Source organism: Clytia hemisphaerica, unplaced genomic scaffold (assembly GCF_902728285.1).
Source record: "Clytia hemisphaerica strain Z4C2 unplaced genomic scaffold, Clytia hemisphaerica genome assembly, whole genome shotgun sequence".
NCBI lineage: Eukaryota > Metazoa > Cnidaria > Hydrozoa > Leptothecata > Clytiidae > Clytia > Clytia hemisphaerica.
In genome coordinates this window covers 1,202,296-1,222,339 of record NW_027103562.1, presented here as the reverse complement: position 1 = coordinate 1,222,339, position 20,044 = coordinate 1,202,296, and the positions used below count along the sequence as shown (strand labels likewise).

General features: G+C 36.0%; 2 protein-coding genes across 2 annotated transcripts in view; both read left to right on the top strand.

Annotated features, from left to right (window-relative positions):
* LOC136800685 (transient receptor potential cation channel subfamily M member-like 2) overlaps positions 1 to 20,044 on the top strand; it is a 248,439-nt gene that overhangs the window by 97,806 nt on the left and 130,589 nt on the right. The window lies entirely within an intron of this gene.
* Positions 14,977 to 17,760, top strand: LOC136800671 (synembryn-A-like). The gene is made up of 5 exons (XM_067057323.1): positions 14,977 to 15,636; positions 15,839 to 16,142; positions 16,262 to 16,525; positions 16,665 to 16,857; positions 17,062 to 17,760. The coding sequence occupies exons 1-5, from the start codon at positions 15,023 to 15,025 to the stop codon at positions 17,241 to 17,243; spliced, it is 1,557 nt and encodes a 518-aa protein (XP_066913424.1). The 5' UTR covers positions 14,977 to 15,022; the 3' UTR covers positions 17,244 to 17,760.

The window sequence follows — 20,044 nt, the reverse complement described above, 5'->3', positions numbered from 1 at the left end:
ATGTTATCATATTACTTTAATATCATCAATACAATTTCAAGTGCCATGCTATGAAAAATGGGAAAATCCTACTCGACAACCATTTAGTTGGGCGAGGGGAAGCTCAACAAACATTATACTATTATGCTTAACAAAATTTATACATATTACGATATTTTCTTCGTCAGCACAAATCAAGGCAATGTCTCACCCGGAGAGGTACACTCTGCGAAACGGGTCTTATTGACACTCTCGAAAGACTCACACAGTGATACAAAAAATGATAATAAATCAACTCCCTTAGGCGAGACCAATTCGATTAGTTGTTTTACGGGCTCGACCGACCCTGAAATTCCAAAAATCCAAATAAAATAAAATTTATTTTGGTAATACATTTTCATTTTCATTGCTTTACAGACTCCCAAATTTGGTGATTTTTCCAAGGTTTTGAGAATTTTATATTCAATTTTTATTTTTATCTGTGAATTCGACTTTTTTATGACTACTTTTATTTTCTATTTTGCAATTTTTGTCAAGATTTAAGATGTAGTAAGTAGTTTTTGCTGTCTTTTTAGGAGATTTTATAGCTGAAATTCTACTCTTATTTTTATTTTTTGTAAAATGGGCAATCAGATCAAAACAAATCCCGAAAAAGTTTTTAAATGATGATAAAACAATAGAAATACAGTTAAGCTGAGAATGCGTGAAACTATGAATACCATCGTCCTCGGTCGCTTTTAGGCTCCCTGCCGTGGCAATTATTATTTATTATCAAAATAAAAGTGTATATCCTTTTCCAGGCACACTTCTACATAATAATTACAAAAGTGATCTTGAATCGTAACGCAACGAGTGCTTTAAAATACTTAAATAACTTTGTTTGCACATCCCTTAATCCTGCCCTTAATCCATCATCTGAGAAATTAGGGATCAATTCGCAATCGTGTTTACGATAGGGACGAGATCGGCGAGCAAACTTTTTGAGATGGTTAGGCTAGGGTATTTTTGTCATAGAAGTAGGGGGATAAATTCCGAAGGAAAATAAAAGAAACGGAAATATAAAAAAAAGGAAAAAGAAACAAAGGAAAACAGATGTATGCCGTGGTGTAGTGGTAGTCGACCTTGGCTTCTGTGCAGGAGGCAAGGGTTCGATTCCCACTCACGGCAGTTCACTTGGCAAGTGAACATTCCTTCGCCCGGGTCAACCCATGCCATGTGAGGGGAATTGGGTAGTCAGTTCAAGGTGCTGACGGGACGCTCATTAGTAAGCGTCTATAGTTGCGAGAATAGGCCTCTAAAGCCTCCTGCGACTCAACCAAATAGAAATAGAAATAGATGTCTCGCGCCAACTTGTCGTACTAGCAAGAAGACTGTGCTTGTTGATGAAAACTTAATCAACAAAGAGGACGATCAAAGGGCAATCTCTTTTAACCCGACCTCGACCTCGACCCTGACCCTTGAAAAAGGCCGACCCTCCTCGACCCTTGGAAAAAAGCCGACCCTCGACCAAATAAACAATAAAAAGCCGACCCTGGGTAAAAAAATGCTTTAGCGACTTTTATAAAAAAATTTTTGGATGAATATTCCAAAAACTGATCATTAAAACATTTAAAGAGAATATTCTTCACAAGACCCCCCCCCCCGCCCCCGGGGCATCATATTATTGACCAACAACATGTTTAATCAGCCCCGGGAGGGGGAGTGGTACTAGGGCAAGATGGGTTACGGGGATGCTCCGCTGGTCAGGGTACCTTTTTTAACCTCCACGAGTCCCAGAGGTAAGGTCGCCAAAACACCAAAATAGAAAAATCAGTCCCTCGTAGGGTGCCTATTTTTGGAAAATTTGGGGAAAAATTAGAAAATTTAAGAAAATTTTGGAATTTCAGTCCCATTCAGGGTCACTTTTTTCGCAAATTTCGAGTCCCACGTAGGGTCCATTTTTCGAACCTCAGCGGAGCACCCCCCCCGTCGGTTGACAAGGGTAGTACCGCCCCCCGCCCCCGCGAGTCAGCCTCGTATCATCCATATATCCCAGGCTTAATATTTACGTTTTACGTTGATGCACGAGAGATATTATATTATCTTCCACTCACAGTAAAACATAAAAAAGCAGACAAGCCGTATATGTATAAAAGTTGCGAAGCGATCCAGAGCCTCCCTCAATTCGCAAGTTGCAAGCAAAACATTTTAGACACACAAACACTGTATATTCAACAACATTTTTGCAGTTTTCCTTTACATTCGCTCTAGTCTTTCCGAATATCCTATCATTTGCAAATTCTTTGTAGTCCCTCTCTATATACAAAAATGACATCTGTAGTCAGTGTAGTATTATCTCTCATTGATGAAAAATGAAGCTTCAACCGTTCTATTTTTCATTTTCTAAAATAAATAGCAAAAAGTTTAAAGAAACAACAATATAAGAAGTAAGATGAAAACACTAACAAACTCAGGGCATTTTGAATTTAGAAAATAAAAACAAACTGTACCCTTATAATCATAAAGGTTGGTGAGTCCAGTCAAAACACAGATTTGATCTGTAGCGTCACGCTTCACCTTTACAAAAAGTAGGATATCATAAAATGAACCAAGGAAAATTTTATAATTTTAAAAAAGAGTCATTTTGCATATAACTAATAATGTTAAATAAGGATATAATTTCCAACAAATTGCAAGGAGGGAAAAAAATCTTTTGGGAAACATTTTTGTAATCTGAAAGAATGCCCAAAGGGAAAAAACGTATGCGGAAGAAAACTTCAACGCGACAACAAAAGTTTTCCATATGAGACAAAACGTCTAATCGGGATCGGGATCGTCTAATATCGACATGCGTCTTCTAATTTCGACATAGCTGTAGGCTGGTCTTCGAAATATAAAATCAAACATAAACAAATACATACCAAAGTTATCAATCAATCACTAAATTGTACTCTCCCTATCACGTCACAGATTGTTGAAATGTAAGAAACGTGAAGTGGGTTTTTTTCGAAAAGAAAACTTTAACGATGTAGTCACTAAAAAACTAATTAGCATGCTTTCAACGAAGATGCCCAAATCACAACAATATTTTGCACGCGAGGAATTTTTTAGTAGACCTTTTTACCGTGAACCGAAAATAATTAAAAGAACCCGGTTTCCTTATGAATTTGAAAAGGGACCAGACACGTGTGCTAGGTGCGGCGCCTAGAAGTTTAACGCGGCCTCTTAGCGCCTAGGCGCGTGCTCGTGCTTGCAATAAACAATAAGGAAACCAGGTCGACTAAGCGCGCAAATTATTTTTATCACATGACTGAAGCGTAATTGCCTAATAAAGTTGTAAAATTTTAATGATGGACACAAGAAAGTTACGAGGAAGTTTGCATGCGTTTCATGTATTGTCTAAAATTGCTTATAATTTGGCTGCTTTTTTTTTAATTGAATGGATTACAATGTTTACTGAACTTCTCTAGTTTGATGGATGAACTTGTTTGATAAGAATGATACCAAGAATTTCAATCTTGCATGTCTATAACCTGGCAGCTCAAAATATGGCATGTTTCTAATGGGGCATCAGACAAATTCTGTCTGGAGAAGCTGACATATTATTAAAATAATCAATTTTGCAGTACAGTAAACACGGCTAGCAAAAAATAATTAATTGGGTTGAATGGCAAACAAAAGTTGCTTCAATATACGGTATCTTTTAAACAGAAGGGCAAGCAAGGAGGATATACTCAAAGACCAAATGTAAAAAATGAGAAGTAATTTGTAGCACTTTGTAGCACAATAAATTTTAAAATTGACTTCCCTGATCTGAAGACCAACCAAACAATAAACAATAACAGGCCAGTGCCTTCTATCTTTCTTTGCTATCGATTTGATTGAAATGAAAGTCGAAACCAAACCAATGACCAAAAAAGAACGATCAAGGATCGAAGCCAAGAAAAACAGGACAAATTATAGTAAATTGTAATGATGATAACAGAAAGTAATGACTCAATAAAAATTCAAAAAAACAGCCAAGCAGTTTCTCAGAATTGCGATCCAGCCAAATTCGGAGAGAAAAAAAGAGAATAACCATTTTGATGATAAACTGAAACCATGACAACGAATCTGTAGAACCAATCAGTGTCAAGATATCTCTATCGCCGTGACGTCAAACAGGATAGGGAGCATAATGGCATCACTTTCGTTTTGCAATAAATTCAAATATAACAATTTAGTATAACGGAGGTAATTTGTTTTATCATTTCCCGTGATATTCTTCACGCTTGTTATCTCCTAAATATTGACGTCACGGGTCACGGAGGGTAGACTCGTTCTTCGTATCATTCTGACGTATACGTCAAATTTGATATGACGGAGGTAATTTGAGTTACCATTTCGGTGAATATCCTTTGTATTTTATCTCTTTTATATTTTGGTATCGCGCAACTCGGAGATTCGAAACGTTTTTCCCATCTCCTGCCTTATAGATGGTTGAAAGAATGGAAAGTTAAAGGTACGCACACACGATAGCAAAACTGCTTCGCTCATGTACATTCGCTTCGCAATAATACTACCCGCCGGGCGGGGGGGAGGGGGCGACGAGAGGTATTGACATATTCATTATTCTTATAAAAAAGCGTGTGTATCCCATCCCACCCACTGGCTTGTCTGCTCAAAACTTTTATACTACATTTAAAAAAACACTGCCAAAAAACTGTTTTTTTACCCAGGGTCGGCTTTTTATTGTATTTTGGTCGAGGGTCGGCTTTTTTCCAAGGGTCGAGGGTCGGCCTTTTTCAAGGGTCAGGGTCGAGGTCGAGGTCGGGTTAATAGAGATTGCCGATCAAAAAGGCATCAAAAGATTCAAAGATTCAAAGAGGGGCAATTTTCCTAGGGAGCGAAATTCCGGGGCGAGAGGCAATTTCCGGGGGCCCATGAATCCATATTTCCCAGTCTATTATTTTTGTGCGGGTCAGTTCATAAAAAGAGCAGGTCGGTCACCGGTGTTGATAACGCCTGTAACCTGTGTGACTGGAAACCTGCAGTTCTCCCGATTTTCCAGACTTTTCCGACTTTTTCCCCGATAAATTCCGCGGTAAAACCAATATGGTAGAGGGAGTAGTGGATGGTTTGCAGCTGGGAGGAATGCCGAAAGAATGGGGAAAAGGATAATTACAAGGTCTCAAAAGAAGGTTGGCTACTGCTCATTCCGACATCGACTTATAACCTGACTGAAATTCGAGCCGTTACTAGCAACCCTGCGGGGCCCAAGGCGCCGAGTATGCACCCGGCACAGTGACAAGCCGTTACTAGCAACCCTGACCCTACCTAACTGTTAGTTAATCAATTCCAAACAACAAAACCCCCGGAAAATTTAAAATGTCGGAATGAGCACTAGCCAACCTTCTTTTGAGACCTTGTAATTATCCTTTTCCTCCCAAAGAATGGAGGACAGAGGAGGAAGAAAGGCTAAAGAAAGGAAACAAAAGGTCAAGAAAGACTTCGTCTGCTTTTTGGAACCAGCAGAGTTGAGTGAAATATATTTGCACATTTTTTTGTTTTACAAATCTTCAAACAGTAGTATGAGAAAGGGGATTTTCGCCAGAGGCCAGGCGCCAGGCCCAGGTGGTTTTTATTTTTGTTTATTATATGATTTTGTCATACTGTAATGTACAATACTTTAAGGGAACTACTCTTAGGCTTAGGCGGCAATCACAAATATCTTAGGCTACGTCATATCTTCCTTCGTTTCGAGCGTAAAACTCCTACTCTTCGGGCTATGAGCACTGCTCTTGTTTTGAATATTGTAATTCTCCAGATAAATCGCATGCGCACTGAGGTTTTAATGAAACAATAGAGAGTTTCCAAACCTAAGCCAATCAGCTGTGTTTAAAACATTCTTTTATTTAAAATCTCCATTGATAAACATATTTTGTGAATGTTGTCTATTATGTTTAAACCTATTAATAAGCAATTCCCGGTGGGGGTCACTAGTGGCCGCCTATAGCAGTGCCTATAGAGCAAGAGTAAGGCCTAAAAGCCTGGATCTGTCTATTGTGTAGACTACAAATATCTTCATTTCGCGTCCTCGTTGGGTCTTAAAAGTGAGTCGGTAGGTCGGTCGGTCGGTCGGTCGGGGTCGGTCGGTCGGGTCGGTCGGTCCGGTCGGTCGGTCGGTCGTCGGTCGGTCGGTCGGTCGGTCGGTCGGTCGGTCGGTCGGTCGGTCGGTCGGTCGGTCGGTCGGAAAAATTTTCGGGGGTTTACACCATCCAGACCTGATCATAGAACTTGTCGAACCAATCGAACAATCGAACTAATCGAACTCCATTGAAGGATTATAGTTCAATTAAAAAAATTAATCGAACTCTAAGATTTTTTAAAAGATTGTGAGTGTCCGATTAAGTTCGATCAAAGGGTTTCGGTTCAATCAGTTCGATAAACCAATTTTGTTCGACAAGTTGTGCTGCTCTGCCACCGTATATTAGCTTCTTTTCAAAGCCAAATTCAGAATGTAAATCAGGAAATTACTTCCGATAATGGATTACACACTTTTCCTGTATCCTCTCAGCGCCAGAGACGGTTTATTGGGGCGTAGTATTCCGCCACTCGGCCGCGCGCAAAATCGCAACAGAGACTTTATTCCGGATAGACAAATATCGGGGTACAACAAACGTCAAGCTGTTAAGTCCGGGAACTGTCGAAATGGCAATCGCGTGCCGGGATAAAGTTTTTGCAAGCGAGGGAAGATATGACTATGAGGATTTAATATCATCGAACTAATCGAACGTTTTACTGACCAAACTAATCGAACTGCTATTGCTTCAAATTTGTGAGTGTTCGATTAGGTTCGACTAATTTTTTTAATCAAACTTTGATCGTTCGATGGAGTTCGATTAGTTCGATCGAGGGGGGGGTCGTTTATTTGGCACCTAAGAGTAGTCGTATTGTATAAGAGTTGCAAAGCAATGCCTGCTCCACCTCAATTTGCAACAAGTTGAATATCGGTCAAGATATATTGAGAATTTCGATTAGGGCAGGCCCAATTGATTGTTTGGTTCGTGTCCTAGAAGCTTTGAAAAATGGGTCGGTCGGTCGGTCGGTAGCTAAAATTGGAACCTTTTTTTCATTTCCCACCAAAAACCTCCATTTTTGAAATTCCTCAAGCAATCGTGCAATCCTGAAAGGAATACAGCTGTGAGAATCTGCTTTTAGGTGCTTAATATTTGTTTTAAAATACGGGCTACACCGGGACATTTTCTGTGCGCGAATTGGATGTTGTTTATAGAAGAATCAAAACAGTCAGTTAAAAAAGAACTGCAGAGATAGTAGTTAAATCATGTGAAAAGGTGGTAAATTTGTTTTGATTTTTCCAACTCAAAGTGAAACACTTTTTCTCAAAAAAGTCGGTCGGAGGACACGAACCAAACTATCAATTTAAGGGTTTGGCCTTAATTCCTCGTTTTTAGTCACTTTTAAAAAGCCCATCATGCTCAGTGGCTTTTAAAGCTATTTGTTGGATTTAATCGAATATTTCAATTTTGGTGGGGTTTATAGACTTCCAGGCTGCCATATTCTTAGCCTAGATATCCAGGCTGTAAACTATTTCACAGTCTAGTTTTTGATATTTTATATTCAGGTTTATTTACTACAACCTTGTCTCCCTAGTAGAGTATTTTACATTCTCATATGAGAATGGTGATGGCTTTTTCATAAAAGCAAAAGACACAAATATATTTTCGGATCCAGCATGCCGTAATAGATACAGGACCCTACAGGCAACCTTGTAGGGTCATAGATTTTTAAAAGCCCGAAGGGCTAGATATCAAGTCTTTGCTGAAAGGTGTGCCGAGGTTAGGTATGAAATCCCACCTAAGTCACGTGACATTACAATAGAATTTCAGCGCTTGACCAATCAGAAGCTTTGCGAGTTTTCGAAAACAATAGCAGCAATAGACCTTTTTGCCTTTCCATCCGCCATCTTGAATTGTATGCAAAAATACAGGAACAAAAAAGCCGTGGTTGGATTTAGTTGGAAAGTATGCAAAACATATGCAAGTTTACACAAAGATTAAAAAGACAACAAACCTTCTTATAAAGAAATGTTATAATCATTAGAACAATAAAAGATGGAATGTCTTAATCCAAAAAGAAATATTTACAGAACAACAAAAGCCTTTTAGAAATTTGTTCTTAAAGACATAGCATATTCTGTTTTCATGCCATTAAGAAATTCCACAAAGACTCTTACTTCAAATCTTACTTCGCTTTTCTCGAGAAATGAGTTGAAGATATACTTTCGCATTTTCTTCCAAACAACTTCGCAAAATACTAAAAATGTTTCTCAAACAGTGAAAAAAATTTCGAAACCCTGTATTTGACATATTAAAAAATATATTTGTATTGGAAAAATATCAATTTTTGTGACACGCTACTGTCAGAAATGTCATGATGCTCAAGGTGTGAAAATTTTTAGGTGTTAAATTTTTTTCATTTTGAAGCCAAAAAAAGGTAGGAATTTACAGAAAATTTTATGGCAAAAGCTCTATTATTTCAGGAGCTATTACCAATAATTTAACCTAATTGCTATCTAATTGCTTTATCTACTTGCCACTTCGCTACTTTATTCATTCGTTTATCTATTGCTTTATCTACTTGCCACTTCGATACTTTATTCATTCGTTTATCTATTGCCTTATCAACTTGCCACTTCGCTATTTTATTCATTTGTTTCTCTATTGCTTTTTCAATTCGCTACTTCGCTACTTTCTTCATTCGTTTAGCTATTGCTTTATCAAATCGCTACTTCGCTACTTTCTTCATTCGTTTATCTATTACTTTATCTACTTGCCACTTCGCTACTTTATTCTTCGGTTTATCTTTTGCTTTATCAACTCGCTACTTCGCCACTTTCTTCATTCACTTATCTATTACTTTATCTACTTGCAACTTTATTCACTCGTTTATCTATTGCTTTATCTATCGCTACTTCGTTACTTTATTCATTCGTTTATCTATTGCTTTATCTACTCGCTACTTTGTTACTTTATTCATTCGTTTATCCATTGCTTCATCTACTCGCTACTTCAAAACTTCACTATACTTTGATTTGTCTATAATCTCTTACTTCAAATCTTACTTCGCTTTTCTCGAGAAATGAGTTGAAGATACTTTCGCATTTTCTTCCGAAACAACATTGCAAAATACAAAAAATGTTTCGCAAACAGTGAAAAAAATCTCTAATTTATAATTCGAACCCTGTATTTGACATAAAAAAAATTTATTTGTATTGGAAAAATATCAATTTTTGTGACACGTTACTGTCCGAAATGTCATCATGCTCAAGGTGTGAAAATTTTTAGGTGTTAATTTTTTTTCATTTTGAAGCTAAATAAAAGTTAGGTATTTACAGAAAATTTTATGGTAAAAGCTCTATTATTTCAGGAGCTATTACCAATAATTTAACCTCCGAACAGAAACAGCCCCCCCCTAGGCCGAATAGGTTAATACTTTTTTGCATATGTTTTGCATATATACTTTCTAAGGCAATTTCACCACGGCAATTTGGCCACCATAATTTTTGCATACAATTCCAGGCTGCATCATTTGAACACACACCTAAAATGTCTGAGGAGTGCGATCAATCACACCCCATAAAGTAAGTTTCACAGCTGAAAGCTGTGCATAGCACTCCTTATCACACGCCTAAATTACTAAAATTAAGATTTTAGGAGTGTGATTGACCACACGCCTGAAATTTTCAAATGATGCAGCCTGCAATTCAATATGGCGGGTGGAAAGGCAAAAAGGTCTACATTTTTTGCGATATTCTTTTTTTTTTTGCTTGGAGGAGCAAAAGGAATAGAAAATAACTCACAAAGTTCCAAAAAGTCAGAAAAACTACAAACTAGAGACTGAAAAAGTACGAAATAAGCCCAGATGTGTCTTTTGCAATTGTGAAGAAGCTACAACCTATGAGAATGCAGTCCCGCTTGCTTGTGCTCACTTCGCTAAAGCCGTAAGGACCAATCTACATACACGGCGCGGAGCAATTCTGAAACAAAAATAGAATAATCCTCCACTTGCTAGCAAAGATAAGCTTTCTGTTACATGAAAACATGAAAAAGAAGAAAACAGAAGGGCTAGGAAAGTTTTGGAAACATGGGCTTGCATTTTTATTCTCCAGGAGACCAATCTCTATAATTTTAGAACTTTGTAAGTTGAGGTAAATTTTGTTTTTTCTAACATTTTGAATTTGGATATCCAGGCTACCATTTGCTTCAAAAGTTATGGTCACTTAAAGTAAAAAATCACTCTTCAAAAAGTGCAAAAAAACGTTCTAAGAAATGGTGATTAAAATTTTGTTCGATTCGTTTTCTATTTCTTTGTTTCAACAGGCGCGCATTTTTACGTTATAATTAACATTCCATTGAGTATTAGAAGAATACCATAAGGTATTTGCATGTAAAATTAACAGTTAAACTCATTCTGGTAAAACTTTATTGAAAAAATATTATTGGAATGAGTCATTTGTATTAAAATCTCTATCTTTTCATCAAATGCCATGTTTTATGAAGGACCAGAGAGTCAATAATACTTTTCTGGTGCTTTTTCCAACGAATAAGTTTTTGTTTATAACCTTGTGAATATTTTCCTCAAAAAAAGAAAGAATTTTGCCTGTACAATCATTATTAAATAATTTCTATATTTTAGCTCCGTCTCTTTCTCTTTGTTAATTTAATCACCCACTTTTTGGCCATTTTCGCTCATTTTGAAAATTTGAATTTTACTTTGAAAATGGCTTCTCAATAACTACTGAACCACACTAAAAAAATAACAGCTCGAAATTTACGTTATACCTTCTTCTTTCTAGTGATATTAAATTCAAGTTATATGAACTTGATCCGTTCTGCTAATAAGTTTTTTTAACCACCTGATCGGTAGGGGATGCATATCGTATTAATTCCTGGCTGAGAGCTACCCCAATTCCTGGGTAACATGTTTCAGTTTTCTTAAAAAAGCTTCAGAAATGCAATGATTGTACTAACCTCTACTCATTCAAATTTTTAATCAGAATTTAATGAAATTCAAAGATCTCTCATATAAAACTTACTAATCAAGCTAGTAATAAAGTTTCTAATTCTAAAACTCAAAAACACAAAGAAAGGGGTAACTCCTGAGCAGGAATTTTATACATGATAATACCCATCCCCTTTGTCAAAGCACTCCATCGTAGCAGATGGCACTCATCATTTCATGGTTATAAGAATATCTTATGTGCTTAATTTTTTATTTTTAAAATCTCAGCTAAATAGCTTGACCAGATGAAGAGTTGTGTCCAATTTTAATAACTTGTAACCTTTAAAATTTCCAACCATCTTTAAAAAACTGATATATCCCTCAATAATAGTGGTATGAGCAAATAATCATCAACTTCGTCACTTCCTTTCAAAAAAGGTTTCCTGGTGAGTTTGTGGAGTGTCATACATCAAAAGAAAGCTGAGAGTGTCCTCTTTCAATCTGTAAAAAACTAGCTTGTCCTATTATTTGTCAGTAAAGTCATAATATGTGACTTCCCAAGCGATTTAAAGTACTTGAAAATCAGACTGGCCTCGGTCTGGTATTACGAGCGGTCTAGTAGCGGTCAAATTTTTGTTTTAGATTGGCCTCCATAACTTCTAGAAATGTGATCTCTAACAGTCCTGGCTGCTTCTAAATGCTTGTGATGACTCGTTAGACAGGTCCTGACCACTTGTTAGACCGGTCTGGGCTGCTAGCTAGTGATTTTTAGTAACAATTACATCAAAATATTGTTGTAAAAGGATGTCGACCGGGCGATCCTGGCTTAAAAGGAACAAACATATTACATGGTTTCATCCATGATTTTGAGTCCCCCCTTAAAACACAAATCACCCCTTATCAATTTATCCCCCCTTAAAGCTTAAAGATGGTTTTGAGGTGCCCCTTAAGTTATAGCTGTTACATCAAGTGTCAAGTTAATAAAAAATTTCTGAAAATTTTTATTATAATTTTAATATAGGGAAATTTTAATTTTTAGTTGCTTAAAGAACAAAAATACAAAGAAAATGATGTATTCGGACGATTCAGACACTAAATTTTCAGCAAAACACTTTAAAAAACTGGAATTTTCTGACAAAAATTTCAGACAAAGTTTTCAGTTGAAATCAGCTGAAAAAAATGGCTCAAAGTCAAAAGTGACAAATTTCTGTCAAATTTGATAAACATTTTCTTCAATTTCAATTTCAATTTTCAATTTAATTAATTGTTCTACGGGCAAATTTTTTCAAGAATATGGGTCGGTTGGTCCGTCAAATAAAAATAAATTTTTCCTAATTTAGGATCAGTAATGTCAAGAATTTATTATAGACACTGGATAACCAACAAGCTATATTTTCATTGATTTCTTCATGATCTAGCCTTGTCCGCAGTAATGACATTATTGTTCACTCTCCTTCCTTCATTAAACGATTTTTTCGTAACATTTTAATCATTTTTCTCACAGTCATTTCAATTCCCAAATGAAAATTAAGTTTTCCTTAGAGAGGCGAACGCATCAAAATAATTGCTAATTACGTGTTGTTATGACGTTTCAAGTTGCAAGAAAGATACAAAAAACATGCTATGTATGAAAAATTGAATGTTGACACCAAAAATTTTCAAAATTTAACCTCAATAAAACCACCGATCCACCACGAGCCTCCAAAATATTTTCATACCACGGTGAAGCCAAGACACTCAAGTCTCATATATGTCGATCTTAGCTCTTCTCAGAAAGATGTTAGAGAGATATTGCCAATTTAAAATTTTGTATCATTTTAGGCCTTTTGTTTGATTTTTCTTGTCTTATGATGTTTTTGTCACAACAGATTTAATACATGTATAAGTTAAGTATTTTAGCATTTATTTCCAAATTTTTTGCGAGTAAAAGTACAAATGAAAAAGATAAAGATAGAGGACTTTTTAGAAAAGAGATTATTAATCATTTTTCAAAATCAGAGAACTTCGAGCCGTCATGACAGTTGTCCTTTGCAGACAAAGCTAGATCCTTGATTGTTTTCTTAAACAAAAGAAAGACAATGCTTCGCTCTCCACCGTTTTATACGTTGTTTTTCCAGTGTCTATAATAAATTCATGGTAATGTATAGTCGAACGTGCGCAACGCACCGGGCTCAACTTCAGCATTTTTCAAACTTTTTGGAGGCCCAAATTGTAGCAGTTGTGAAAAACTCGTTCAGGCCCCAAATATTGGAAGTCTTCTTCAAGTCTCTAGGCTACTGCAAAGTTTTAGCCTTGTCCCCAGGCACCAAATATCAAAATTTTCAAAAATTGAAACCCCCAGATATTCACCCAAGGAACCGAAATAGAAAATTCCATAGCTGAAATGTGATTGGAGCCTTAGATGCTTTGCAAGATCGGGACACAACAGGAACAAAATTATTTTAGAATGAGGTAAAAATGAAAAAAGTGACGAAGAAATATCAGCTGTTGGGACAGAAAGGAACAAGATTACTCCCCCCTCAAGTAGCAAGGGCTTCCATTTGACCCTTGAGACTAAGTCCCCCCTTATTTCTCAGTTTTTAACATTTTTGCCCTTTGTGTTTTTCTCTAAATTTTAAATCACCCCTTATTTTAAGGGGGGGGGCTGAAACCATGTATTACAACCCTTAAGCCTTGTTACACCATTAACCAATTAATGTTACATCATTAGCCAGCTTCTGGCAAGGTTCAAATTATCATAAATTGAGATATACTTAAACATAGAAACTGTTGTTACAAAACTTGCCAACAGAAATCTAATGAGCTAACCATCATGTAATGTTTTTTTAAGGATCAATCCCCGTTAAAAAGAAAGATATAGGCTACTTTTATAACATTGGTGTGAAATGTCACAAAAACCTCAAAAACTTGCCTTTTTTATGAACATGTCCTTTGGTGTATTTTTCGGACAAATATGACGGTCTCAGACAAAAATCATAGGGTCAAAATTTAATGAAAAATTTACCTTGAGAAAAGAGAGACTTGTTGTATATTTTTGGAAAGCTCGATCAAAAAATTAAGATTAGAGATATATTGCGCGTATATATGGTTTCTCTATCTAACTCAAGATATTGAGCTTCAAAAAGTGCAAAAAGTGGACAAAATAACTTAGTGAGGTCTGCTAGCACAAAAATACCTCAGATGGTGTTAAAAGCATGAAATTTGGCACAGATGATCCTTAGAGGGTCTAAGACTCAAGGTGCCCAGGTGGTAAAATTTATTAGTGTTACTGTTTAACCCTTTAAGTGTCACGGTCATTTTTTCTAAGTTTTTAAAGAAAATCGCTAGTTCAAACTTTAAAGTCTTATTTCTCCAGATCTAGAAGGAGTTAGAAGCTTGTTCGTAGCTCGTTGGATAGCTAAGACTCTCCTCTTTCTTATAGGTGCCACTCGATTTACAAAAGAGGTGGGCGGCGGCTAAGGGGGGTGAAGGTAAAGGAAATTAAAGCAGTCAGAATGATAGAAAGGTGACTATTGGTAAAACTTCAAATTAATTTGCTGGAGGACAGAATCAAGTAAAGCAGGGCCAAATTTGGAGGTTCTTGGATCACTCGTTGACTAAAAATGGTCAAAAAACAGTCAAAATCTGAAAAAAGTGGATTTGTGTCAAATTTTTGCATTTTTTTTACTTTTTGGCTTAAATTCTCGCTGGAAAGACTAACTTTTGATTTTTTTTGCTTGACCATGAAGCCTAATTCAATTCCTATGAGTTATACCAAAAATGACGATTTCTAATTCAAACTTAATGCCCAATGCTTCGCCCTCCCACATAGCCCATGTCTGATATATACGACATTGGCACTTAAAGGGTTAAAATTGAGTTTTAGACCCTCTAAGGATCGTCTGTGCCAAATTTCATTCTTTTATCACCATCTGAAGTATTCTTACGTTTTTATGTGCTAACAGACCTCAACTGTTTCTGGCTGAAAAATGCTGGCTGGCTGGAAGAAAGGAGAGTGTTTTAAAGCGTTCATTTTTTCACATTAGCATATCAATCTGCTTATCTCAATAGAATATCAGTCATGGATGTTATAAAAAAGCTAAATATTTTGAAGACAGATTTCAATAATGATGAGGTTGTAACCCAATGCAAAATGGTTGCTCGAGAGTTTCACCAACAAAATCAACAGTTGTTTGAGTTCAGCTCAATATTAAACATTGATGATCACGCTGAATTAAACTGTCTTATATTTGATTTATTTGAAAAGAATGGCTTTAATGAAGAACTGAAATTGAATTTGTTGTCCGTCTTACGCTTATTGAGTAGAGATCGTAAACTTGTTCTTAGTATAAAAGATATTGGAAAGTGTATTCAAATCTTTGTCAAATATTTCCAAGGACAAGATACGCATGGTAATAATGTCGAAAATGACTGTGTCATCGAAGTGCTTAGATGTATATGCAATTGGGTATACCACAGTAAACCTGTAAGAGATTTTCTTCTGAAGATCAAATTGGCTGAGAATCTTATCAAGAACATGAAGACTTTCATATTAAATGATCATTTATATTTCAAATTACGCTTGATATTTTTGATGTCAGCACACGAGAATGAATTTCGTTTAGCTATGGTTGAATGCAGTGCAATGAGTTTGATGCTACAAATTATTCAAAAGATTATCTCCCAAGCTAAAAAGTAAGAATAAAAACTGTTTTTGAATGTTTTTACTGGAAAGAAGCAAACTATTGTTGGTAAAATGAAAGAAAATTTACGCAATTGAAAATATAGCCATCACAAAAGTTTCTTCTATTACCTTCTTTTTCACTTTTTGCAAACTGACCATCTTTCACCGCATATACTGTAAAGTTACTTAAAATATGTTGCTTGTTTGTTTTAGCTCTAACCATGTGATGGATGCACAAGGCTGTAAGATATTTTGTGAAGTGTTTAGAGCCTCATTCAATATAACACTTGCATTACAAGAATGCTCTTCAGATGGTACAATTGAAAGTTGTTCTTCACTTGTTCTATGTTGTACTGAAGTTCTGCATCTAGACCTTCACAAGAATGCACCAGAAGACATTTTGACACCGATAGTCCATCTAATGGTCAATCTACCAAAAGCTTGTCTGGAGAAGCTTTGTCCACCTGTTTCAACAGAAAATACTGAATCACTAGTCAATGATCAAAAGGTTTTTAAGGTGAAGCATTGTTCATCATTTTTCTAAGTGATTTATGGAGAAGAAAACAAATCCAAAATAAAAAATTTGAAAAATGTTTTCAGTTTGATTTTGTGAATTCTGATCTTTAAATCTTTTAGGAACATGACATGACAAGCGTCATTATACTTTTGAAAGAACTGAGAGAGAGAATCAAGATTCAAGATTACAGTAAAATGAAAGAAAAGACGATGGCCATTTTGATAGCATTTAGCTACATTTGTCGAGATGTACCTCTTATGAGAAAGTATTTGCGTGGTGAAGTGTTACCTCCATTGAGCATCACAAAGGAGCGACCGGAAGAACGACAAGATGCTTGCGGTGATATTGTCCGCTTGATGACCACTGTTGATGTCATGCTAAAAGTAATCTTTGACCTTTTTCTAGCAATTTTTGATTATTTCTTGACCACTTCAGAAACTTATAGCAAAGATTTTGGCTAATCATTTTGAATTTTGACAATCATCGTATAGAAAAGTTCACCGTCATAATCCTTTTTTTCAGAATATGGCAGCAGACTTTTTGTTTGTATTATGTAAAGAGAACACAGAGCGATTGATCCGATACACTGGATATGGTAATTCTGCAGGTTTCCTTGCAACAAGAGGATTGATGGTACCTGGTCGACATATTGATGGTGATTATTCTGAAGATGAGTTGACTGATGTGGATGATGAGCAAGTGGACGTCACTACTGGTAAGAATCTTTTTTCTGGATTCTTGTTTTTCTTAGTTGCTTTGAATGAGATTATCAAATTAAAACCTCGTCAATGCATTGATGCGATCTTGAAAGAGCATTAACTTTTGAGAATATATTTAATTGATCTATTAATTCCTCAAAAGTTGACATTTCGGTCTGTATATAAATCCAGCTTAACTTCACTCTTTTTTGGATCAACAGGTGCAATGAAAGAGGAGAAGCCTTCACCTTTGGATAGCATGACTGAAGAAGAGAAGGAGATCGAAGCAGAGAAGTTGATGCATATGTTTGAAAGGTTGAAGGAGTTGAACGCAATCAAACCTATGACTGTCACCAAAGATGGAAAATTAGTTGAATTCACCGGTCCAAAGGATGATGAGTGATAGGGTGAAGAGAGCGTGAGAGAGTGAGTGTGATTATCGGACCTTTTTGAAGATATTGATATCAGTGCTTCTTATTTTATTCTAAGAATACAGGACCTGTCGAGTAGTTGGGTGAGACCAATTTGATTAGTTGTTTTACGGGCCCAACCGACCCTGTTATTCCCAAAATCGAAATAAAATTAAATTTATTTTGGGAGTACATTTTTTGGACCTACCTCCGGGTGCCCCGGTGGAGGTCCTATGAATTAACCTCTGTCTGTTCGTTCGTTCGTTCGTTCGTTCGTTCGTTCGTTCGTTCGTTCGTTCGTTCGTCTGTTACCAGCTTTTCTCGCGATTGGCTCATTAGTTTTTTCTGATTTTTTGCACAAAGATGCAAAATGGCAATGGCCAAAATGTGACGGAGCCCGATTTTCGAAAAAAAATCATTTCCGGCCGAAAATGCCGGAAATATGCCGGAAAAACCGGTTTTTTGGCATTTTCTCAAGATTTCACCATTAGTTTTTTCTGATTTTTTTGCACAAAGATTGGCCGAGTCCGATTTTTGAGAAAAAATTTTTTCCGGCCGGAAATGCCGGAAATATGCCGGAATCGCCCGTTTTTTCTGATTTTCATTGGACTTTTTTTTTTTTTCCATATAAATGGTTGTTTTTTTTCATTCAAAAACATTATTAATAGCAATGCCCACCATCAAGTATGTTTCAATTTTCAATAAAATAGATTTTTGAAGCCGGAACTTTCTAAAAATCGCCGGGAGAGCCGATTTTCGCCGGAAAAACGGTATTTCTTGAATTTCTTGAGCTGTACTTATATTCTTTCATGAATTTTGCACAATGATGCAAAAGTCAATACCTAAATTGAAGGAGCCCGATTTTCGAAAAACATCTTTTTCCGGCCGAAAAATGCCGAAATATGCCGGAAAACTGTTTTTTTTTTGGCATTTTCTCGAGATTTTATCATTACTTTTTTCTGATTTTTTGCTGCTCAAAGATGCGTATTAAACAATGCTCAAAACATGGCCGAGTCCGATTTTTTAAGAAAAATTTTTTTCGGCGGAAAATGCCTGAATATGCCTGAATCACCGCCGTTTTTCTAGATTTTCATTGGTACTTTTCCATATAATTGGTTGTTTTTTTCATTCAAAAACATTATCAATACAATGCCCACCATCAAGCATGTTTCAATTTTCAATAAAATTGAGTTTTGAAGCCGGAAACTATTTTAAAAGTCGCCGGAACAACCTATTTTCGCCGCCGGAAAAGCCAGTATTTCTTGAATTCTCGAGCTGTCTTTATATATTTCTATGAAATTTTGCACACTGATGCAATATGACATTACCTAAATGTGAAGGAGCCCCGATTTCGAAAAACATTTTTTTCCGGCCGAAAATGCCGGAAATATGCCGGAAAAAACCGGTTTTTTTTGACTTTTTCCTCGAACTTTCATTTTTAGTTTTTTCTGATTTTTTGCAGAAAGATGCGTATTCGCAATGCTCAAAAAATGGCCGAGTTGATTTTGGAGAACAAACTTTCCGGTTGTCGGAAATCGCCGTTTTCAGATTATTTCATTGGATTTTTTCCTTGTATTTCTATGTTTTTCACACAAAAACAAATTGATAACAATGCTCACCATCAAGCTGTTCAATGAAAAACTGATTTTGCGACCAGAACTTTCCTATTTTTTTTTCCCTACAACCCTTCTCCCCCCATCAACAATCAAATGAAATTATTGTGTTTGTATTTTCGCTAAATGATTTTCTGACTGTTTTTTTTCATTTTTCTTTTTGCATTGCTATCAATGCAATAACTTTCATCATCCGGTAGGTCCATTCGCTGTTTGTTTTCCTTTTTTTGACTATTTCAAAATTTTGCTAGTTTTTCCAAGGTTTCGAGAATTTTATGTTCAATTTTTGGCCCAGCTAGCTTTAGCGTACTGGGCCTTTCATTAGCATTCTGCCCGGTGTCAGTGTGTAACAATTTACTAGGCGATACGCGTTTTCGAGCACAGCACAGGCTAGTACATATTGTGAAGGATTTGATTGGCTGTTAGAACATGATTGACAGAGTAAAAAACAATTGAAATCGTCTTTATTGGTTAAAAACATAAAATGAGAAAATACAATTAATTATTAAAACTATAAGAACATAACAGATGTAGTGCGTTTTAAGAAAAACATAAAGGAGAAAATACAATTAACTATTAAAACTATAAGAATAAAACAGATGTAGTACGTTTTAAGAAAAACAATGTGATTTACACAGAAATAACAGTAACAAACCTTCTTCTCTTTAGGAAGATGTTCTTTTAAAAAAAAGCTGTTTTTACATTTCTCTATCATGTGAACAGTTCAGTTGTTCACGTGTTAGGAAAAAAACTAACATCTCTGTATATAAGATTAAATATTATGAATTATTTCTCATTGTTGTAAATAAGAGATAGCCGAATGGTCTAAGGCGTCTATGGCTTGTATTAGCGACTCCAGGTTCAAATCCCCTCTGCTACTCAAGTCTTGTTCAGTTCATATTTTTATTCGCTGGGCCTTCATGCCCTCTGGGCTTCTTGTTCATTTTATTCATGCATTCGACCTTTTTGTGTCTTTTTGTTTTCTATTTCTCATTTTTGTCAAGATGTAATTTTTGCTGCCCTTTCAGGAGTGTAGATGAAATTCTACTTTCAGTTTTATTTTTTCGCCGTCCGACAGACCCTCTTTTTGGGTAGCTTGGTCCGTAAAAAACAACAAATTAGATTGGCTTCGCCTTTTGTATCTGGATCTGGTCTTATGTGTATTTTTTAGTGTAACTAGA